General features: G+C 33.0%; 2 protein-coding genes across 2 annotated transcripts in view; one reads left to right on the top strand and one right to left on the bottom strand.

The window, feature by feature from the left end:
- Nucleotides 1-21,110, top strand: part of LOC117113044 (transmembrane protein 132B-like) — a 45,777-nt gene extending 24,667 nt beyond the window's left edge. Inside the window, exons 4-10 of the mRNA XM_033256268.1 lie at nucleotides 8,491-8,671; nucleotides 10,774-10,917; nucleotides 11,688-11,890; nucleotides 12,329-12,426; nucleotides 13,279-13,427; nucleotides 15,821-16,009; nucleotides 16,706-21,110. Of these exons, the coding sequence (XP_033112159.1) occupies nucleotides 8,491-8,671; nucleotides 10,774-10,917; nucleotides 11,688-11,890; nucleotides 12,329-12,426; nucleotides 13,279-13,427; nucleotides 15,821-16,009; nucleotides 16,706-17,938 (2,197 nt within the window). The 3' untranslated portion in view covers nucleotides 17,939-21,110. The remainder of the gene's footprint in view (nucleotides 1-8,490; nucleotides 8,672-10,773; nucleotides 10,918-11,687; nucleotides 11,891-12,328; nucleotides 12,427-13,278; nucleotides 13,428-15,820; nucleotides 16,010-16,705) is intronic.
- A 224-nt stretch (nucleotides 21,111-21,334) lies between these two features.
- On the bottom strand, nucleotides 21,335-23,483 carry LOC117113045 (transport and Golgi organization protein 2 homolog). Its single transcript, XM_033256269.1, has 3 exons — nucleotides 22,757-23,483; nucleotides 22,515-22,582; nucleotides 21,335-21,580 (listed from the first exon to the last, which is right to left on the bottom strand). Exons 1-3 carry the CDS (start codon nucleotides 22,813-22,815, stop codon nucleotides 21,411-21,413), a joined length of 297 nt encoding a protein of 98 aa, XP_033112160.1. The 5' UTR covers nucleotides 22,816-23,483; the 3' UTR covers nucleotides 21,335-21,410.
- Between the last annotated feature and the right edge of the window lie 1,140 nt (nucleotides 23,484-24,623).

The following is a 24,623-nucleotide window of genomic DNA, read 5'->3' as shown; positions in this document are numbered from 1 at the left end:
GGATTTGAACTTAATTTGTGAAGGTAATGTGAGCGGTTTATGCAAAAGTAGATTCAGAGAGCCTACATCCTGTATAGTAGAGCTAAAGGTTCAGTTTTCTTTCAATGTTATAAGTGACTCACTTAATTCGATACACTCTCAGTTAATCAAACAAATGGAGGAAATTCTTAAGGGAGTTTTAAATGAAATTGATTGAACCAGTTATCTTAATGAGTTTGTATCCATTTGAAGTGAATTGTTTGCATTTACTTTATTTTTATTACGGTCTCTTCCATTGTTCTTCAGATTTATTAATACTGTTCTCGTCAACCACAACGAGATGCAAGTAGCGGTTAAAATTATATAATAATTTTGCAGATGTTTGACGCCAATCTAAATGAATATGGACATCTTTTAAATACTGTTTTTGTGAATCGATACTTGTGTACTGGTAATTTTATAGAATTTTTGTTAGTGAATTGTAGCTCTTGTGGGAATAATCCTGAATATGTTATCTTTGTGACCTGTTTGTCGGAACTGTTTGAGCAGCCCTGCTTAAGCCATGAAAATCACTTCAAAGCATTGTTAAAGTTCTGACCTGGTCTCTTAAGCCGGGTACAAACTGTGTTATAGGCTTTCAGCTTACTTCAGCAACGGTCTCTATAGCCATGTCCTCTGCTAAGATGAGTAGACTATTAATCACGCCGTTCTTAAAACACCATCACTGATACACACGTTTTCTCCTCTGTGTTTTCCTCATCTTAATGGTAATGTAACTTCAAATGATAGCTACGCATTTTCCGTGTGTCGGTAGTTGTTGTCCTGTGGATTTGCTAGCCAGCGTGCTTCCATTGGGAAACATTTAGAAGCAATCAGAGTGAGATCAGACAAAATATAAGTAGCAATCTGTCTTGTCAGTCAGCATCTTCTGAAAGCGAATGCATATAAAAGCAAAAAAAACATCAGCTTTAATTTTAAAATCTTTCAAGCGATAGAGATTATTAGCACACAGATGAATGACATATCTACAGTACATTTCAAAGTGGAAGACATTTTCAAGGTTGTAATTTTTAGTGTAATTTCAAATCCAGGCTCCAGAGGAGAGACACAAGGGTGTCTGATGAAAAACTTGGAAACGGTTAATGAGATATGATTTTTGAATATTTCAAAACTGGGGAAAAGGTGTGTAACCACATCTTTTCTCACCTTTTTCCTCAGTTTTTAAATATTCAAAATCTATATATTCATTAAAATGTTTTCAAGTTTTTCATCAAATACCCTTTTTGTGTCTTAAAAAAGTCAGTACAACATACGAAATAGACCCATCTTGTTAAAATCTTTCCTTCCTTATTTTTAGAATGGTATTGAATACAGTACAGTAGCAAGATTCACCCAGCTTTTAATCAGAGCCTTTTTTTAGCTTATTTGAAGGAATTTGTTTTATTTCTCTTTCTAGGGCCCAAATTTAAACTGGTGCATACACTGAAAATTCTTCATGAGGATAATAAATTGACTTTAATTGAGTCAATTAATTAAATCAATTTTAAATGAATTAAATCAATTTAATTTAGCTGTTAGCTGTTTTTTCTTCCTTGCTCTTAAAATCCCTAAGCCATTTATTGACATCCATCCAAAAATCAACAAACCTTACTCCACCCCCCCTTCTACAAAAAAAATTTCACGTGTTTAGTCATGAGACTTGTGGGGTTTTAATACAGTACTTAACGCTATGCGAAAAATGATTTCTCCCTACCTGAAAGCTATGACTCATACTTGAACGAATTCTTATTGTGTGATTAAAGGATGAAAGTATATGTAGGCCTAAACCACTAAACGATGTAAAAATAATAGTTTTGTATTAAACCACTCAAAAATGTACAACAGATGTATTCCATCCATTTCAGTGGCAAAAAAGCCACCGCTGGGTTCGCCACTTTGTTTTGAATTGAGATTTGCAGGTTGATGATTGTACCCTTGGTTGTTTTATTTTCCTGATGGACTATGTGGCAATTGGAATCGTAAAAAAAGTAGACCCAATCATGATGTTTTATGATTGTGATCGTAAAATAAGAAGACATAAGAGAAGTTTCAGTGGGTGACATTTATGCTGTAGTAAACCTCTCTTGTGGTATATAGAAGGATTTTACGAGTAATCAATAAAGTTCTACACTACCAATGCCTCCATAAATCTTTCCGTGGATCAAGTTGCACAAAGCTTTACTCCCAGGAAAACTTTATTAGCAGCCTCACTTAGTAGGAAAGACTAATTTAAATTGTATTTTCTCCAACAGACACTGAGTGATAATATAAGTTATTTAATAATAGTTTTTTTTTATAAACCAGATTTCTTTTTTTTTTTATTATTTGATTCCTCTCATATTTCAATATTGTATTTGGGTCTACAATATGGTGAATAATTCTAAACCAGCCATAAATCCGTCAAAGGTTCAAGGAGTTTGCAAAGGACAGTGGATGTCTGTATATTTTTTTTCTTCATCCAGACTATCATGTTTTATTGGACAAAAACATGTGACAGGCCTAAATATGACCATGATGACCTCACATCATGACCATATATAGGCACATCATGACTATATATGGGCATACAACATATTTGATCTGGATAGAACTTTAGAAATCATGTTTTTTTTTTTTCAAACAGTCTGTGGAAGTAGAGAAAGAGCTTACATCAAGGATACATCATTCATAGTCTTGGCATACCCTTTGTTGGCTCTGATTTATGTTACCATTGATCAATGTCTGTACAGTATTAGCAATAGATAAAATGAACCCACATCAGCTGTTTTACACTCTAATTATTTACAAGAAGAATAAACAGGTGAACATTAAAACGACTTTTAAGCCTGGTTCTCACGAGAGCCCTAGTATCCGGATCAGGCGCTAACCGTTAGCACCTGCGTGAGAACGCCCGATCGGTTATCGCTAACCATTAGCGGTATCAACAATTTCCAGTTCCTTATTGGCCAATGATTCGATCATCATATTGTTGGTATCCGGATCGTGATTTTCTGGCATGGACGCACGGCAGCTAACGGTTAGGATCCGGATCCTGCTAACCGTTAGCTGCCGTGTGAGAACATAGCCACAATGATGCAAGGATTATTAATAAATGTATTGTATCATAAAAACCAAGAAAGTAGTAGCAGTATTTAAAAAAAATTTTTACTAAAAGACCAAACTATTGATAACAACGTGCACCTTTTAAGTATCGTCCTACTTTCCTGACTACATACAAAATTTTAAGTATAAAAAAGTATCTTAATCAAATAAACTATGATTTAACAAAGAAATGCACATCCAATAAAAATCTTAACCCGGTTTTTGTGTTCTTCAAAAAGAACATATTGTGCCACCAGCAATGTAATTATTAGAAAAGATAAAATCAATGAATGCGCCAACCAACAAACTATTAAAAAAATTCCACCTTTTTTGTTCCTTCCAAGATTTGAACTTCAGCATACATATCAAAGCCATGTTTAATATTTTCTGAAAACTTGATTTGATGCACAACTTGTTAAGTTACATAAATGTCAATGATAGCGATAGATGAAACTAAATTTACTTGGACAGTTGTAAAATATTATTTTTAGCTAGTTCACAGGCGTAACTTTTGAAAATGAAAATGCTCAATTTGTGTTACTGATTGATAATTTTAATATGCTTTCAATTTCTTATTGGACTTAATTCTACCATAATAAGCACATATTGCTAGTTTTTCGTCGGTGTGTTTTATCTTACGACATGCATGACAGCTATTCCTCAACTCAGGAAATCATGAATACTGTATTCAAGTTTGTATTTTATTTATGGCACCGAAAAGATAGACCGTAAGACTGTTTACTGAATCGCAAGATTTTCACCATCAAACGTGAACTAGTTTTATAATAATTAAAGATTTTTGTTGGATTAATGTAGTTGTGAATGTTAAAACGACATGGAAATTCAATTTAATTTTGTAGTTGTCGGATTAAAAGATTACAAATTGTTCTTTTTTTACTTCAAAACCAAAACAAGATAAAGTAGTTTCACATTAATTAGAGCTTGTTCAACAGAGATATCGTAAATTGAAGATTAAATTCCAAAATTGAGAATACAAAATTTAAAGAAATAATTAATCGGACATCAAAGTATTTTCATGATTTTTTTCTTTTGGTCGCTGCCCTTGGTTTACTTTCACAAGACAGAAAGAACAACTTGAAAAACCTGTAGAAACCCAAACTTCAAAGTAAGCACTATTTATCAGAGTGTAACTAGACCGAGATATACAACTAAGTGTGATTACTACCTTTGTTCAAGAAAAATATGGGCTACATCCTCTTTTTCAAGGATGATGAAAAGCATTTTTTTTTTTTTGCCTAATGCTTTAATGATCCAAATATTTTGATTTGATGAATATAATCATGATACTCATATGTATTAGAAGATGGAATTTTATTGTATCAACTACAGAATATTATTTTAAACAAAAGGCACTAATTAATTATGGAATTTGTTCTGGTTTTTGTTAATTTGTTTTTCAGTTTACCTATAAATAGAGCAAAAAGTGGAACCCACTGTCTACAGTAATATATTTAATGATGTAGTCTGTATAGTACTTAAAATCAAAACAAATCTTTTTATCGTCCCTTAAAAAGAGCTGGTAAAAATATTATGAATAGAGTAATTTTCGCATCATCTAGTATTAGCCTATTTTTTCTAGGCCCTGCTGGTTGATAAGGTTGATGAATTTGTTGCAAACTTTGCCTCCTGCAGTTTACAATGATACTATTCATCTAAATCGCATTGCCAAATTCACGATTGTAACAGTTTTTTACCCTCAAAACCAGCATGACAAGCCATAGAGATTTATCTGTAGTTCCTATAGGCTGCTAGCAAATGACTCAAGGGAAAATAAGTCGGGACACTACACTGGAAATAGTTACTAGGTTACAATAGGCGGTATTCTCCAGAGTCGCTGATCACGCAGTTATGGATGCTTGCACAAAAGCCCACCATAGATTCATCTGCGACTGAACGTGACAATATCATTATTGACAAGAAGTACATGAAAAGCTGGTGATAGATTGATAAATGCTGGATGCTGTTCCAAGGAGAAATAAATTATGCTTGTTTTTGTCTGTGGCATGCGTTCAGGCTTTAGTCTGTCCACTTGCACTTCCTTCAAAAGTTCTGACCTTTGTTTTAATTTACCGCTCAACTTGTACAACCTCCAAAAAGCCTGTATCCAATTGCTCTCAATTTGTAGTAAATTTATGGTATTTCTGATCGTGATTTATGCTAATAAAAATCATCCGTGTCAAGATAAAATGAAGTATTAGATATTCTACAAGTCGGATATTCAATTACCAAAAGTCTGCAGCCTGCTTCCAGGAGTCCACCTTTTATATGCAGTTAAACTGTCACAAAACCCAATTGCTGGCACTAAACAACAGGTCAAACGAGGTCGCAAAATGCTATGCTTACTAAAAATATAATATATTCAGTAATCTTTAGAGTTCCTATGTGTATACCATTCAGAAACAATTACAAAGAGACTTATGTATTTATGTTTATTACAATCCTAAATGTGTTCTTCAATCAATTTGTAGTGCCTATTCAAATCTACTAATTTGAATACAGTGTATATCAACAATTCATCACTTCAGTCTCAACCTTTTTTTAAACATTTATGGTACATAAGCCATTCATTGTTAAGATTTATTATATGATTGATTGACTAAGAATCATTTTTGATGGAAAGGCGGCATAAATCTTGTACTTGATATTTAGAAATCTTAAAATTTAAAGGTTGCCTGAATTTTAATAATGGAAATACAACGTAAATTTAAATATATATATCTTAGGTCTTGAGTTTCATAAAATTGTGGTGGGATTTTTTTTGTGACATTTTAATGTAAAGAAAATGTTTTGAATTCCTTTGTGTGTCTGGCACAACTTGTAACTGAATCATTCTAAATCTTATCTGAACATCAAAACATTCTAGTTCTGGTGGATTTTTTATTTGGGAAAAAAACTATTCCAATATAATTTTCCAAAATTACAGCCACTTATTGCCCTTATGGTCAGTTTTATAGCCCTGCCTAGGAAAATGAGTGTGGTAGGTTATTTGTTAAACTATAACCATCACATGATGTCAGAGTCTGCCGATAGTATTTAAATTCAACAATATATAAAATATATTTTTTATAAATTTATTTTCATCTTTAAAAGTAATATGGTTTATCTTTAATCCTTATTAATAATTGTGTATGAGCCTTCTCTGATAATTGAATTTTTAATTAGGATTTTCTTGTAATTTTAATTGATGCTTATGATATTACTTATGATATTGCCTTGTGTTTGGTTATTCTTTCATACCATAGATTCAATTTTTCACCCAGCCTTTTTATGTTAAATTATAAGTGTTTTTCTACCAGTAAATGAAATGAAATTACAATGGCATATACAGTATTATAGTCTAAAAATTTGATATATTTTGTCACCTGACAATCAGTGTTAGGCTAAGTATGTTCATTTTCATATCAGTCAGTCTAACAACAGAGTAGACAATGTTCCATTTTTTAAAACAAATCAATGTTATTGTATGTGTTTGTAGTGATAGGAGTACAGATTATCATCAAATATTTGTTAGTGAGTGTTGCTTATTATAGTAAACATGATAACAGTACTATGTAGGTCGTATTTGCCTTATTGCTGATAACTATCCAGTGCTAAAATAGGATTAGGCCTATAGTCACTTTACCCAGGATTAATTTTTTTTTCTTTAGGCCTATGGTTTTATAGCAATTATTTATTTTTATTGATTTTTAATCACACTATAAGAACCAACTTTTGTGTATAGTTTACCTAATTCATGTTTATTCATTTAATTATTAATAATATGGTTTATTATGATTATAATTTCATTTTTGCATTTACAGTAATTCTAATGTAAAACATCTACATCAAATTTTTCTCTTTTTTTTTTTTTTTTTTTGCTTTATCTGAAAGATAATCTGTCATCCTGATTAGCAAACGGTTTGTCCTCAATTTTTGGTGAGGCCCCATAAAAAAATTATTAATTTATTACCCTATCAAATTTTAAAAACTGATGAGGGAGGGTGGTTTTGGTTTTTTTTTTTTTTTTGCTAACCCGCCCCTGTTTTGTCGATGTTCACAAGTAAATCAATGATTAGGTACTTATACATAAAAAGTCATTAGAATGGAATCAAATTTATATTTTAAAAAATATGTTTTTGTTGTACCAGTAAACATTTTTGCAAGTAATCCTGAGCTTTTCAAGTGAAAATAGATGGAAAAACGACCGTTTGAAATAAAAAATATATGTTGATTGAAAAAAAAAAAATCAGATTTTCCCCTAAATTGATGAGGGAGGGGGTGATAAATTTTTTTTTATGGGACCTAATTTGTAAATATTTTTGTATTTGTTATCAAGTAGTCAGGTATTGTCATGATAAATGAGTGGTTTATGTAATAGAAGTTTAATAATGTCTTTATTTTTATCCTTTTCAAGTTTACTATTCAGGTGCACTTTAAAGTATTTTTTTTTACTTTATTGTATTTATCTAATAATGCACATGGGCCAAGAGTTCTTAATAGAAAATAAATCACAATAGTTTTACTGTATGGCCGGCAATCCTTAGTAACATAACATCACAGACATGTGCTTGTGTATATAGACATGTATATGACAGTAAGCAATGTGGTCATTCTCCATGGTACACTGGCACACAATCTCCTACTATTTTCTGTTAAAATTTATTACCTTAACATAGATTATAAACATTTAATTTATGTGCCACAGTAAAACTCTAATTTAATGGCATGATACACTGGCTCTTAGATTTTTATGGTCTCTATATAGCCTGAAGATTTTTTGAAACTGTTTTTTTTTTTGTTATAACCACATTCATTCTTCCCCATATATTGTTAATGTACTCTGTGATTGTTTAATGGCCAGTCATGTTATTTTTTTCATTTCCCGATTTCTTTTCATTTTAGTCAATGGACTACATGCGACTTGTTCTAAAGTTGTAACAATAAAATTTAAAAAAAATTTAAAAAAAAACAACAAAGGTAAAGGAATAACCCATAACTCGCAGCTCCATTTTGCTGAATTGCGTATAGGCGTGGTCCGTGACCCTAGCGGCCGTAAAGAAGCGCTTAGAGTGGCTACATGTTCACATCATTCCACAACGACAGGTTGAAATGAACCATAGCATCGGGGTAACCCACTTCTGAAAGATGCAATGGTTATTTAAAGTGCACACGTGTCAGATGTGTACACTGGATCTCCATTTTAAGTTCTTATCCTAGAAGACTTAGTTCTACCAACCAAACCCTGGGCGAGGAGTGGGTGGAACCAGCACCGACGTAAAGGCTGTAGTTAGTGACTTGCCAGTAGTAACAGTAAGCCAATAAAAGGAGAACTGCTTTGTTTTCATACTATTTTTCATTCGTTTTAATACTATCATATATTTAATTCTTCAGACCGCCGCTTGAGGTGCCAATATTCCTGGTAGAGTTTAAGGTGATGAATGATACCAGTCATAGTCGTCATATCAGCTGGAAGATAGATGAAATGAAAAATGGTGAAGTGACTTCCACGAAGACAGCTACTAAGATCAACCTAAGCAGGGGGAAGGTGTTGGCTCTTATACCAATTGCAGAGGTTAGTATGAATAGCTGTTGAAATAGTTAAAATGGATGAAAAGGGGTTTATTCAAGCTAATAAACCTATTTGGCATTATGTATAAACAAGCATGATAAAACAAATAGTTTACTAAAAAAAAAATATTTTTTTACTCGAATAACATTATTTCACCTTTAAATATGACAATATTAAAACATGTACTGTAGTTTAAGGATTGTAATTAAATTTGATATAACAATAACATTACAATAGTAAAGATGTTTTGATAATTAGCTTATTATTGATTATTTTATTCGAAAATAACTTGAAATACTCTACATAACCCAAAAGTTGCCCATCCTTAAAATTGAAATTGGTGTTTGACCTCGCTTAACTTAAAACCATACTGTGTAAATAATAATGTACCGTACTAATGGAAATATGCACAGCCTAAATAATGAATTATAAACTAATGATTAATATTATTATAATTAATTATTACAACTATTAATTATTTTTGTTGAATAGGTTGTTATTGTATTGTTGTATAAACTATTATACTTGAGGTTAGGTGTTTTTGTTAAACATTGTAGTGTAGATGAAACAGTACGGATCAGAAGCACAATAAGCTGTGCATTGCCTAATCCCATCCCCGGTAAACACACACATTAGTAATATGCCAACTAATCCCTGTCAGAAGCCAAGGGTTAAGAAGGATTACTGTGCATACTCTGTGGTTGCGCTGCTGAGATTGTACATAATGGGATTGATATAATCTAGATTAATATCTAAAAGTAAGATATGTATGAGGAGCTTAAGCCGATTCAGTTGCTTAGGTGAGGGTTTCGTGTTATCTAGAATGTGATCCTTCGACCTTCCAGATGTTTAACAGCATGTTTGTTTTTTTTTTTTGTTTTTTTTTTTTTTTTTGTTGGGGGGGGAGGGGAGAGGGAGTGTAGGGATGGTGTTTACTTTGGGAGAAAACAATTCTTGCTGAATTAAACATCTTGTAAAGTTTGCAGTGGGTAGTGTATTATATAAGCTATTGAGTAGAAATGCTTGTCTTGTAATCCCAGTGTTCTGGGTTCAACTCCTGTCAACAGCCACTATCTAAGCCTAAACATAAGATTTACTTTATAGAACAGCACTTCCAAAATCCTGTTCAATCGTGAGTCACTCATTTTTCGATGAGAATTAAATAAAAAATATATAAATACACTACTTCAAAAGGAATTTTTTTTAAATTTTATAATAAAAACAATGTGAATGTGATGATAATATAATATATAGGTAAAGTAAAAAACTTTCTGTTTCTGTATTTAATAGTCTTCGTAACTGTGGGAGTTGCTAATGCAATTTGGATGCCAATATAGCACAGTGAGATTGGACTAAGCATGTTATATGGTTATATTGTATGTGCCTAATAGCAATGCCATATGTTTTGGATATTTTAAGAGCTATTTGTTGAGACTCATGTTGGCTGTATATCAAGCAATGCCCTGTGAACCACATCTATCTGCTAGCATAATATTATAATACGAAAACTGAAGCGTAACATATGGATGCATGGTCGTTCTTTATATGTTGTATTGTTTATCTTAAGGAAATCCTCATATTTATATACTACAACAAATTCAAAATTCTCAACAGTTAATTTAATATTAACAAATGGGTATACACAACAATTGTTTGCCTATCTTTTTGTTAGAATGTGCCCTTCCCTAGCGTCATGGAAATGCTGTGTTAACAAATAGGGATTTTATCAAGTATAACTTGCTACATACACTGCCTTATACAGTATATATTTAATCATGTTGAAAATATACTAATAATTATTGTATGTACTACCATGGGTCCCAAGTAGAAAGAAGTAATTTCCAGGAAATTGTTTAAACCAGCTTTCTTTGCACATCTAATTTATTCTTGCTACTTATGGTGATATTCCAATCAACACTGACTTCCTTGAGACAATTGATTATAATAAAGGGGTAATATAGTAATAAAAACATGCAGATTTATTGAATTCATGGGAGAGAGGTTATTTAAATGGAGATACTTGTCCCAATGCGGGAGTCTTGGGAGCCCTGGTATTACTTTTATGAAAATATGTACTTTGATAAAATACATTTTTTTATTAATAGAAATCTGAATTGCTGAACACTGCAGTCCTCAACCATGAACCAGTGATGGCTGAACTTAAAGTGTTTGCTATCTCAGAGGACCATGCGGTATTGGATGTCACTAGCCAGTCAGTTTGCTCCTCAGCTGATGACAACATATTGAAGGTATGTCCAATTGGGGTAATGCTTTTAAAGTTAAAAAGATAGATAGTACTTAAAAGTGCTATCCAGACTAACAAATGTGACTTAATTAAGTATGGTCATGATGACATCGTATCATGACCATATATAGGCATATCATGACTATACATAGGTATACAACATTTTTGAGTTTTCAAAGAACTGATTGTCTGCTAGAATACAGTATGATGGAATGAACTTCGCTTCCTGTACATTAATAAACAAACACTTTTATTTCATTTTTATAGTTGCCTTAGTTTAATGTTACAGGAAATTATTGAAATGTAGTTACAATTATTGTTTCAGTTTTGATACAATGTTTTCCGGGAATGCCTTTCCGTTGTTGCTGCAATAAATTTGCAAAAACTTATTTCAGTAGTTTCTTTAATGATAAGAACTTGGTTGTTTTTAGATATTGAAAAATATTTAAAATATAATTTACATTCGCCAAGATTGGTAAAGACGAAATGATAAAGGGTGAGGATAGGCGAATAACTTATAACTTGCCTCATTGCATATAATTGGCGTGGTCTGTGACTGCTTTAGCAGCAATTGAGAGAGGTGCTTAATTCACATGATTCCACGACATGGGCTGAAGTGGACCATAGCATTGGGGTAACCCCTACTCCTCAGAAAGATGCAATTGGTTCTTTAAAGTGCAAACAAGGCTGCATTTAGCGGCACCCCAGTTTTACCGCTCAGCCACTAGACTCGCTAAATTAAAAGTTTTTTTTGTGGATGTTTGTTCATTCCAGGTTCAACACAACTGTAGCTATGTGTTCTTAGATGGTAGTGAAGATGGAAGCACATCAGATGTCAGAATAACAGCCAGGTTTCAAGGGAAGTCAGTTGATCTTGGTCTGTGTGTGTGGATGCCAGAGCAATTAACCATCGAGCTCTCCGATCAGAAACTGAGTCTCATCAAGGAATGGAAGGTTCCGTACAGGGGCCTGAGACGGTAAGGCTGACGTCTTTTCTTTTATCTTTTTGAGGAGGGAAATGGTACTCTAGTCACATTGTTACGTTAAGTGCATTTTTTTTTTTTTATAATAGTTTATCATACAACTTTTGACAGTGACATTTTCAAAGATCTGTGATATCTATAAATTGTAAAGGGGAAACCATGTAATCTATTTTAATAGAAAATGGAAAAACTATTCCAGTGTGATGCATACATTTTATGTAATCTATATTAGTTGATGTATTTGAGAATGAGTGATCGGATGCACTAAGCCTCCGCATCGGAGGTGTGAAGGAGGCTTGACACTTCCGATAATGCATGTTCCAAATGAATCAAATGAAACTAGTTTTTTAAAAAGCTGTCTTCCGATCATTTTGTCATGCTACAAACTAATGCAAGTGCCATCCTTTATAATCTGCATTCTTACATTGTCAGGTATAGACGTTCTCTTACGGATAACAAGTGCAAGCTTCGTTACCAGCAAGCCACTGTGACAGTCTACACGCGCTTCTACACCAAGCATGCTAACTCAGGTAACACATTAGACAAATAGCGCCCTCTTTGACATTTCAGCATTGCTGCAAGTGTATACTAAAAACTAAAATTACCAAAAAAATAGCTTTCTGAATTTGTTCTTCTTAAAGCTAATAATAGCGCCCTCTTTGTCATGCCATGATTACTGCAAGTTTTATCCACATTAAAATTGATTTTTAAAAGGCATTCTGCATTTTGTTCTTTTAAATAAAATAAATAGTTAACATTTTGAAAATGTCATGATTCAGATCATAAAATCTTAGTAGTAGTAAGTCCGTAGGCTATTTTTTTTCCTTTGTTATTTTTGTAATTTTTTTTTTATTTTCCCAGTTGGCTAGGCTCTAGTTTCTAAGGTCTGGTTTTTTTTAGAATTGGTTGGAGTTCGAGCGTAGGCAAGGCGAGGCAATTCGTTGTTGAATTGCCTTGTTGGGCTGAGAAGGCCCATACCTTACGTTCCGTATCCGAATAACTTGGGGTTCGTAAACGAGCGATCTAATGACATACCCTCTGGGCATTATGTCATTTTTTACTTATCCGGTTTCGTTGAAAGTTCGTAAACACAACCTATTTTTATTTTAAATATTAAAATAATCTTAAGGTAGTATTCAAAATTGATTTTTATTAGACTAATTAAATAAAACTATTTTTGAAGAAATTTTCTTAAAAATTAATATTATATCAATATTATAACAATAATAATTAATAATAGGTAAATTTATACGGTGCAAATAAACAAAGCTATCTAAGCGCCAGAATTATATTTTTAATTATATTAAAAGCAATAATTTGAGTCTGTATTTTATATGGCATTGTGAGATCATGTGACATAATTGACCAATCTCTATGATTAGGGAGGAAAGTTTACATGTTTAACAAGGACATTAGGGAGGATGTGACCAATCTACTGACCACTGACCAGATCACTACCAGTGACCCAAAAGTTGCAACCGTTGACAATCTTATTGTGTATGGCCATTCCGATGGCGTTGTCTCTGTTCAGGTAAATGTGAATTTATTTTTTGTTATGAATATTCAACAATAAAATCTATCATTAATAATTCTATATTTCAGAATTATTATTTTTTTTTTTTTTAATTATTTTTATATTACAGGGATTAGGTTTTATTGTGTTTAATTACTTTCACAAATTTTACTTTTACAAAATGTTACACAGCTTTTTTTTAATTTATTTATTTGTTTAACTTAAATATTTAAATATACAGTAAGTAATACTATAGATGTTCTTGCCGGTGACTAAATTATAATGAAATTAAACAAACTAAAAACAAAAATTAAATGAAACAAAAAGAAACAAAACAAAAAAGTTATTAAAAAAGAGGACAGCATTTAACTTAAAACAAAAAGTAAAGAAACTCAAAAAGAAAATAAAAGATAATACCAAATAAAGATAAATCTATTTATATCCCAGGGCTATTAGGTCTTAAAATCCGGAATGTAGGATGTAGGTCATTTACATTTCGATATACCCCGCTGTTATTTTCCATTAATCTAAAGATAAAAAATTATAATTTGGGAGGTTATTGTTCTTTAGCTAATCCCAATTTTCACTTAATAATATATTATATTTTATATTGAATATATTAATATGTTTACAATATTTACTAAAATGTATTCAGAACAAGTAAAGTAATTAAAAGTATAGTGATAGTTCGTATAAAAGGATAGTAATGATACAATTATACAAATACATAAAAGTAGCTAACTTAAAATTAACATAAATGGTGGTTGATTTATGTTGTAGTTGGTGCATTATATACAGCCTTTTGGTAAGCTTGACATTATTATTATTAGCCTTCAATGTTCATCCTTTAATACAGACACATATTGTGCTGAACCATGCCTTGATCAAATTCCAATCTCTTGGGAACTGTGCCTAGTTAGTTGCTAATTTATTTTGGCATCTATGAATACATTCTCCATTAGAACACTGGCAAGCAACCAGGTACTACAGGGCGAAAGAATTTAAACATAGATTTAATGCACTGATCTGTTTATCATGGGATTTGAACTGGGATTCAAGCCGGTAAGCTTGGTCTCGTAGGATTGAAGCTGGCCATACCGATTTCTTTTTCCTGTCAAGCTGACATTTTCTGTTGAAAATTCACCTGATAGAGAACACTGTGTGGTTGAAAGATTGTGTATTAATACAAATTGTTAGTCCATAAAGTGCTGTTTGCCTTTAAATTAATGATTGTTGTTGAGTTTGGGAATTCCAATTTGGGAGAATTTGGGGGGTGGGGGTTTCAACAGTGCATGCACTGAGGAAGCAGTGGGTCACACTCAAGTTTTATACTCTCTTGAAAATGATTTTAAAAAATGGATGATCCCAATATTAAAGGGACCAAAGGAGATAAATATAGGACTTGTACAAACATGTATAAACCGTTAGTAAACTATCTAATCATATATGCATGATTAGAAAAACTCAAAGTACTTTTGTAATAGGTGGGCCGTGATTAGATAGAGTAAATTACTGATAAAAAGTTGACATAATGTCTTATCTAAATAACAAACATGGATTCTAATATTAGGCCTAGTTCTGTAATAATAGAAGACAGGCAAAAAGTAAACATTTTTTTTATTCATATCTCAATTCATACCTTGCAAACAAATGACATTCAAGGTAAAAGAAGTTAAAAAAAATAAATAAATAACAAGAAGATAAATCAGATAAACATATTATAGTATAATAAAATCCCCAGTAAATATAGTGACTGATAATAAACTTGTTTTCATTAAACTTCCTCCAACAATAACTAACCAGTGAAGTACAAGGCAAATATACATAAAAATCATTACAAGACAACGTTGAGTACTGTAGACTACAATAGGGCTATGTTCTCACATGGCTGCTAACGGTTAGCGGTATCCAGATACTGCTAACGGTTAGCGCTAACCGATCTGGCATTCTCACGCAGGTGCTAACAGTTAGCGCTAACGGTTAGCTCCCGATCCGGATACTAGGGCTCTCGTGAGAACCAGGCCTAAATGTAAAGCCAGACACTCGCTGCGTTGTACGACGGTTGCACGACCATCGCACGACAAATCCAACGCCACTCCATGTAAGCGCTAGACGTCACGGCACCGTGTGCCGATTGTTTTCTTCTTTTTTTCATTTCCATTGCGAAGGAACATCTGTTGATGTTTAGCAGTTAGAACGGATCATCATTAAAAACGATTTTTTGCGTGCGCGTCGTCGCATTGTGTTTTGCATAGAATCGCATCGGCTGATGACCCTCTGGCACAGTGGGTGCCTGGCATAACAGAAAATACATGCATTGATCATAAACTTCATATAAATTTTAGTTAAAATGTGAAAGAAATCCATGTCATGATTAATATTAAGCTGTTTTTTGTTTCCTATTATTTTAGATTTTGAAAGGCACCAAATCAATAGCTCATAAGGAGTTAACTGTTGGTGGAAGAGATAAAGTATCTGTGACCGATTTGCATATCTCCATGGTGACTGGACTGAGCATGCAGAGTGTGAAGAATGTTGAGGATAAGCGTTTGAAAGCAGTACGTGTGAAGGCTTATGATCAGCTCATTGCTAAATATCAGGTTTGTTTGTGTGTTTTTATATTATATGGTGGTCGCAAAAGTTAAGCCATGTCCAGACTATCAAATTTGATTTGAAAAAATCATGTGACATGTCTAAATATGGTGATGACGACATCACATCATGACCATATAAGCACTTGAGTATATATGGGCATACAACTATAAATCATTGAAAACCGATGTTTTTGAACTATGACATAATGAAAGCTGATAACTAAAGATCTGTCCACACTATCAAATTTTGAGACAAATTTGTGTGATGTGACCATATAATATGATGATATCATTTTTTTGTGACATAAAATTTATTAGTGTGGACAGAGCTTTATGTGGTTCTTTTAAACAGGGGTTTTACATTGGAAGAAGCCACTTTTGTGGGGGGGGGTATCTGGTTTAATGAGCTTTCTTAACATCTAATTTTATTTTGCTGCTCGTGATGATAACCATCACCAGATGACTTCCGGGAGACAATTGATAGTACACTAGTAAAAACACACAAATATTAAATTGCAAGATATGGATTAGTTTCCGGAAGATTTAAGCTCCCCAATTCTGTAACAGATTTGCTATTAATGATATATAAATATTTTTAGTTTGATATTGACATAATTAATTTAAATTGAATTGACAACCTACAACAGAAAGAGATTTTAAATGGAAAACGTTTATTATAATACTTTTTTTTTTTTTTATTAGGAAGGAATTTTGGATGTTACTTTAGGATTCAGCGATGGTGCTATTCTTCCACTACGCCATGTCTCAACTGAAGACTACTATATAAAAACAGTGAGTCACAATCGGAACATTGTGATGGAAAGGTTGGACGATAGTATCCGCGAGGCGCGTGTAATAGCTATTGGAGAGGGCGCAACAACTGTGAATGTAGAGCTTCAGTTACCAAGAATGTGCCACAAAAAACACAAACCAACTAATGTAATCTTGTCAAGAATTTACCCGGTCAACGTATCATTCGCAGCTGAGGATGTTCAGAACAGTTTGAGAAGAATCGGAGAGGAGGAAACATCTATAAACAAAGCTGCACCATACCTCACTACAGGTGACATCTTGCAACAAGGCAGTTCAGTTGATCTGGGAATTGTTCATGTAAACTTTGACCCTAGTACCTATGATTTTGGATTAGAAAAGGTGTCTGATGGAGAAGGGAAAAAGAAAGATAAAGTTTTTTCCATCCCTTTGGACGAGATTCCTTTTGGTTCAAAAGATGATGTAAATAATGACCCACATTATGACAATGATGAAGAGGAAATGGGCAATTTAGATAATGAATTAGAGGATACAGACAAATCGTCTGCCATGGAAATTGGGATGTATGTGATGTTAACTGTGTTTGCTTTAGCTATTATCGTGTTCTTACTCAACTGTATGGTGTACATGTACAGAATTGGCCGTAGAAAGAAGGCACCACCTAGTGTCATTGGAAGCACTTACACCAGTCCAAATGAGAGCTGGTCGTGGCTTGGTCGACAGGTAGATTCTGATGCAGTCTTCAAAAGACACAACGGAGAAGCTTGTGATTGTGGAGAGGGCAAGTCAGATGTCCCAATGACCCAAGTGTACACCGAGAGTGAGGTCAGTGTTGAACACCACAGTACGTCTTGCTCAGAATCACCAGTTGAATCCGGCCACCATGACATCAGCGAGACAAACATGGAAGAGGAGGAAGAAGAGATAAATGTTGCTGATGAACCTCCTCCAGTTGACTCGGACCCAGCTGTCAGTGACAGTAAAAAGGAGGAGCCAGAAGAGGTTATAGAAGCAAGGCCTGCTGAAGAAAATCCCTTGCTTGAAGACATTAAAGTGACTGTTAACCCATTGCCAAAGGATGCCATCACGGAGCATGAAGAACCAATGGAATATAACAAGTTACTTAAACACTTACAGGCACTTCAGGAGGAGATCCTAGCATAGTTAATAATTTTAGACCCAAATGCTGATGTATATTTAACAAATTTTATTTACAAATTTTTAAGAATGTTTATAAAGGAAGAGTGTCTTTAATATCTGTGAACCCCTGTATTTTTATGATCTTTACAATGTCATAATTGCTGTAATGGTTAATTGGTTTTTTTTTTTACATTCAGAAAAAAAAGATATAAAATGAATTAAAATAAATAAATCCTAACATTTTAAAGCCAATCTTTAGCTAAAAATTAGTCATCACAGAAAGTAAACTGTTCCTGAGATGAATGGTTTTGTGATGAATTATTTCAGTGAAATGTTATTTTGAAATATAATCATTACATTAAATTTTATTTGTCTGATTTCACTGAAATTTGTACAGATTTTCCAAAATGCCAAGGCTGGCCAGGGGTGCTGTTGTAGCCTGACATTGCTAAGGATAATGTCTTCTGTATCCACATATTTCATGGATGAAGATGATTCATAAAATTTCGAATTTCAGATTGTATAAGTATGGGTGTTCACAGTTAAATTGGCTTTGTCTACCAACATGGTAATATTGTTATGGTGTAGACAGGGTAGTTGGCCAATCTGTACATTTGAGTATTTATGTCTAGCAGTGAACAGTTACCTTAATAGCCAATCCATTGTTCATCATTATTCTTATATTGTTCCTGCTTCAAATTGTTCAAATAAAATAAAAAGCAGGTAATTTTCATAGTTTTTAAACATTTTCTATCTAATTTTTAAAAACATTATATATATGCTATTATTTCTATTACTTAATTTTTCAAAGATAGATTTTAAACAGTTCTGTTATGATAATTGGTTTTAATTACTTAATAATATAATTGGTTTAATTTTTTTAATTGGGCAGACGGTCATGTTTTATTTAATTAATTCTTTATAACCAATAAAATAATGGTATTAAAACTTATTTTTAGGTGGGGTTTTTCTTTTTTGATGTAGTAGAGCCTACCCAGGTTTATATCATTGTTTTATGACAATGAATGCGCTGTGAAGATAGCTGGGTAAAGGTTAAGCTTGATGACAACTGTTTCCAGGGCTGAGGTAGACAAGTTAGGTCACTTCATCCTAGAAGTTAGCTAATTATTGAGTCTACTTTGTGAATACTATTTCCATGTTTCAGTGGTGGCACCATCACTTAACTAAAACTAGTTGACTTGTCTGTCCCAAAGTGCTGTACATACACACATGCAAGCAGTAGATTTCTCCATTAAGCATCACTGTCATCCTCATTGTTTTTTTTTCTGGCTGTAAGTGAAGCAGAATCCACCCATAATTTATTGTACAGTATTAAGCTTATAAGCATTTTGCCCAGAGCCAGTCAGTTTAACTTGGAATAAGTTCAGAGTTCGTACAGTAGGTATTCTGCCCATACAATTTAGAATTTATTTTGCTTTATCCATATTCAACAGCTGCTGACACAATTTAACTGTATAATTCCTGATAAGGTCCCTTAATATTTTTTTTTCCAATTCTGGACATAATCTGCAAAAAAAGAAAAAAAAAAAGAAATCGAGTATGGGACACTAATTGAATTTTGTATGGCATGCATTATTATGCGCTATAAGAAGTGAGTAACCCAAATTTAGGGCTTGGAACAAAGGCTAAAACAAGTGTTGTCCACCAGCCTACAGCCCTTTTCTATTCAGTGGCCACATCATCTTATTATCTATTGGCAGTGTTATTTTACATGGTGCTTGAAACCTTTAACCTGCATGTTAAGAAATAATATTTAGGGATCTATATGTTTGCACGCACAATGTGTCTACTTCAAGCTGAATCAATTTAATTTGTCATTGCAATGAAATAAAAAGAATGAAATTAGATTCTTGAAAATTATGACCATTTGCTAGTCTTATTATAACAAAATTATTTTCTGATACAGCAATATTATTATTCCTTTTGCCATATGTTATAGTGTATAATCTTTTGATTCCATTTAATTTGTTTAATTTATGTTTGTTGATAGGATTTTCTGCAGTTTAAATCCTACATTGAAATTGTGTTGAAAAGTGTTCATAAATAATTCTACAGTAATACGTTTAGCTGAAACAAATTATTTTTCTTGTCACGACAATGACAGCAATTAAGCAACTAATTGGCACAAACTAATTTATATGATGTCTGTAATGCTGATGTTTCTGCCTGGTCAGAGGTCAAACCATTTCTTGTGCAGAAGGATGGTATGATACCATTATTTTTATTTCTTATACTCAAGACAAAATGTTACACAGATGCTCATACTAAAATCACTGAGTCTTCACACAAATGAAATACTGTATAACCTTACTGTCCACAATTTGACATAAGCATGTGACATGCAGCCTAGACATCACACCAAATATAGGAACATCATGAATATGGGCATACAACAGTTTTGTCAAATAGACAGGCCCCAGGAGCATGCAAACAGATTTATAGTATATATTGTGGGGTGTTATACTGTAGGCCTCATGTTTTTCTAATAAGGTTATTACATGGAGTGGAAGCACATGCAGGGCACATCTGGTGTAAAATTTTTGTCCTGTATTAATCAGGTATTGGTGATTAGCAGCATATTCATTACATTAAGACAATTGTGGGAGCGGCTGCATTTTTGTCTCTTGACCTCGAGGTCGGGGGGTTGAAATGCACCTATTAAAGCAAACAAAAACTGGCTGTGCTTTTGCTTGTTCCTTGGACAAGACACTTTACCTACATTTGTATATGTATATTTGTATAAATGGTTACCTGGTTGAAATATACTGGGTGTATATGGGACTACCTTTTCCTTACGAAAATAAAGTAGAATTTGTGTACGTCATAAAAAGCAACCATAGGATTACTAGCAACAAATAACCACAACTAAATCTTAAGCATGTTGCATCAATGTTTGTAAATTTATTGTATAGACCATATTAATATTGTACATAAATATATACATATATTATATATATATTTGATTTCTACCATTGTTCAAGCATACGCATGTAGATTCAAGCACAGTTACCGATGCCTAAAATATTGCCGGAACAAAAATAAAATCTTTGTACAGTAAATCGACAATCATTAGTTGCGAATTGTCACTTGTCAGAATGCAATTGATTAATATGTTCATGGTATAGAAAGAAATTTTCATTAAATAGTAAAACAATTTTATCATGATTTGCCAGTATATATTCTTTCTTATATAATTTCAATTTTCTTGTTTAGCAAAATATATTAGTATGATTTCATAAACACTTGCTCACAATGAATAATTAATATATCAAAACCTACACTCTCTCTAATTGCAACTTATCCATAGCTTTATCATAATGATTTTAATTTAAAAACATGTGTTTTTGAAGACCAATTTGCTTGCGAGTTGTCCATTGGTTTAAATCTGAAAAATGTATAAATTATCTTGTTTTCTCCTGTGACCATGTTAACCAAATGTATCTTACAGTATTAACAATTGCTTTTCTTAAGAGAATTATTTTTCTACTGACCCTTCTGTCTTTCCAGCAAATGTCATCAATTTGTCCGTTAGTTCTTCTGGGGTGATCTTAGGGTTGTCATTCAGGAGTTGCTCAAGATGTGCTTTACCAAGCTTTGCCTTGGGCCACGGTTGTGATAATACAGTGTTGGAGACACCATAAAAACCTGGAATAACAATAACAACAAAAAATAATGGGAAAGTGAATACAGTAGTAATCAAAAAGGTCTTGGGTTTGAATCTTGTGAGCCTGATCTTAATGGAGGCGTTAATCTATACCAAAATTAATTTCATATTAATGAATTAAAAATTGTGTAGCAATTTGGCTCTCTTTCACCATGTTTTCCCTAAAACAACACAGACATATACACACATACTGTACTCAAATAAGCGTAGCAGTGCTCATAACATTTTTGAAGGCTTCAGATCGGCACTTATTACAAGTTACTGAAGTTTGTTTTTGATATTAAATTATTATTTGTTTTGTATTTATAGAGGGGCAACATGTTTGTGCATAGGCTTTTCTGACTCGCCTGTTGCGTTGGTATTTAGTCAATGAAAAATTGGTTGTTTGAATTGGTTGTCGGAAGATAAAAAATATCCAGGCACTCCCAATTGGGTGACTGCTGGCTGCACCCTGCATTTACTGTACATGAACATTATTCAACTATATAAACTTGTTCTATGTTTTTGTGTACCACGAGGCTTCACAGTGATGTGTTGATGATATTTTATGTGATATACCTGCCAACTTCGTGCAGGAGACAAAAAAAAAAGTAAAATGTGTAAAAATCATGATATACTGTAGAGCGCCCTGTGTTAATTGTTTTTAATTGTAGTGGAACTGCTACTGGTCGGTTTGTGCCGTAATTCACATTTTAATAATGTTTTCACTTAATTTTTACGGATTTTGGGGTATAATGGACCTTTATATTTTATCTTCTATTAAATTGTTAAGATGCGTGAGATAATACAATGTATGCTCAAGATGTAAAAGTGGATGCTCATGAGTGAGACTCGCGCATTATTCATGAGGGTTAACAGGTGTAATGTCATGATACTGTACTCGTATTTCATTTTAACAGTTGGCTGGCTACCTACCAGATTCTAATTTAACTGGGTCACTTTCTGACCTATTGCTATAGTAACAAACCTCTGACCTGGCATTACTGAAAAAAAAAATTATTAAATACTGTATGTTAGTATTTGAGGAATATCTGGTAGGGTTTGCTTAAAAAAGTGTATGTAATGTATATTTATCCTGGCATTATTTATAAGGATCAACATGTAAAAATTATTTCTGCCATAATATTGTTGTGGTATGTCTGTGGTATTGTTGCTACCTGAAGTCCATTGTTATGAGATTGAAACCATTATAATCAGATCCAGTGAGCTGATTCATGTATGAGCAGCCATCGGTGTCACTTGATAAAAAATTTGTTACTAGAGAGCCTGAGAAAAAAATGAAAGTAAACGGTTAAAATGTGAATAATCGCAATATAAATTTCCTTTAATGGAGCAAACCGACCGACAACTGTTTTAAAATATCGACCAAGGTCATTCCAAAATCAAGCATGCATGTGTCAAACAGTTTATTCTGCGCTAGACCTGGCAGGATCATCTTTTATAACTGCCAGGATGTTTACCTATGCACACATTTTTTTTTGGGCTGTTTTTGGTTCTGGAATGAGGCCCAAAAAATTAGGACATGAGAATGAAATTAAAATTTTTTTATTAGCAGTGGCTATTGTTACACCAGTCCTAATTCTGATTGGATGTTATTGTATGTATGAATTGGATTTGGACTGGTGTATTAGAAAAAGCATTGCCAATTTTATTTGTCTTAACAATATTCTGATTATAAGGTTTATCATGGTAAGCCTAGAAATGGTGCCCCTTTCCAACTCAAAGGTTCTTTGTTCTGGGCCTGTCATTGTGGTTGGAAAAAACAAAACCTTCATCAGAACCTTTGGAATTTTCATGTCCTACAGTGTAATCAGTCTGTATAGTAAGACCTGTGCCGGAAATGTATCCTCCGTGCAAAAATTTTGCCTAGAAATTCGTCATTTTGTGCATTTTGGAAAATAAGGCCGGATTTCCGCCTGTCTCTTATACACATCTTAGTGTATAATCTTTTGATTCCATTTAATTTGTTTAATTTATGTTTGTTGATAGGATTTTCTGCAGTTTAAATCCTACATTGAAATTGTGTTGAAAAGTGTTCATAAATAATTCTACAGTAATACGTTTAGCTGAAACAAATTATTTTTCTTGTCACAACAATGACAGCAATTAAGCAACTAATTGGCACAAACTAATTTATATGATGTCTGTAATGCTGATGTTTCTGCCTGGTCAGAGGTCAAACCATTTCTTGTGCAGAAGGATGGTATGATACCATTATTTTTATTTCTTATACTCAAGACAAAATGTTACACAGATGCTCATACTAAAATCACTGAGTCTTCACACAAATGAAATACTGTATAACCTTACTGTCCACAATTTGACATAAGCATGTGACATGCAGCCTAGACATCACACCAAATATAGGAACATCATGAATATGGGCATACAACAGTTTTGTCAAATAGACAGGTCCCAGGAGCATGCAAACAGATTCATAGTATATATTGTGGGGTGTTATACTGTAGGCCTCATGTTTTTCTAATAAGGTTATTACATGGAGTGGAAGCACATGCAGGGCACATCTGGTGTAAAATTTTTGTCCTGTATTAATCAGGTATTGGTGATTAGCAGCATATTCATTACATTAAGACAATTGTGGGAGCGGCTGCATTTTTGTCTCTTGACCTCGAGGTCGGGGGGGGGGGGGTTCAAATGCACCTATTAAAGCAAACAAAAACTGGCTGTGCTTTTGCTTGTGTCCTTGGACAAGACACTTTATCTGCATTTGTATATGTATATTTGTATAAATGGTTGAAATATACTGGGTGTATATGAGACTACCTTTTCCTTACGAAAATAAAGTAGAATTTGTGTATGTCATAAAAAGCAACCATAGGATTACTAGCAACAAATAACCACAAATAAATCTTAAGCATGTTGCATCAATGTTTGTAAATTTATTGTATAGACCATATTAATATTGTACATAAATATATACATATATTATATATATATTTGATTTCTACCATTGTTGAAGCATACGCATGTAGATTCAAGCACAGTTACCGATGCCTAAAATAT

This window comes from Anneissia japonica, unplaced genomic scaffold (genome assembly GCF_011630105.1).
Source record: "Anneissia japonica isolate Jap-2015-1 unplaced genomic scaffold, ASM1163010v1 scaffold288039_len1115542_cov189, whole genome shotgun sequence".
NCBI classification, from domain to species: domain Eukaryota; kingdom Metazoa; phylum Echinodermata; class Crinoidea; order Comatulida; family Comatulidae; genus Anneissia; species Anneissia japonica.
This window is presented reverse-complemented; position numbering and strand designations above follow the sequence as displayed.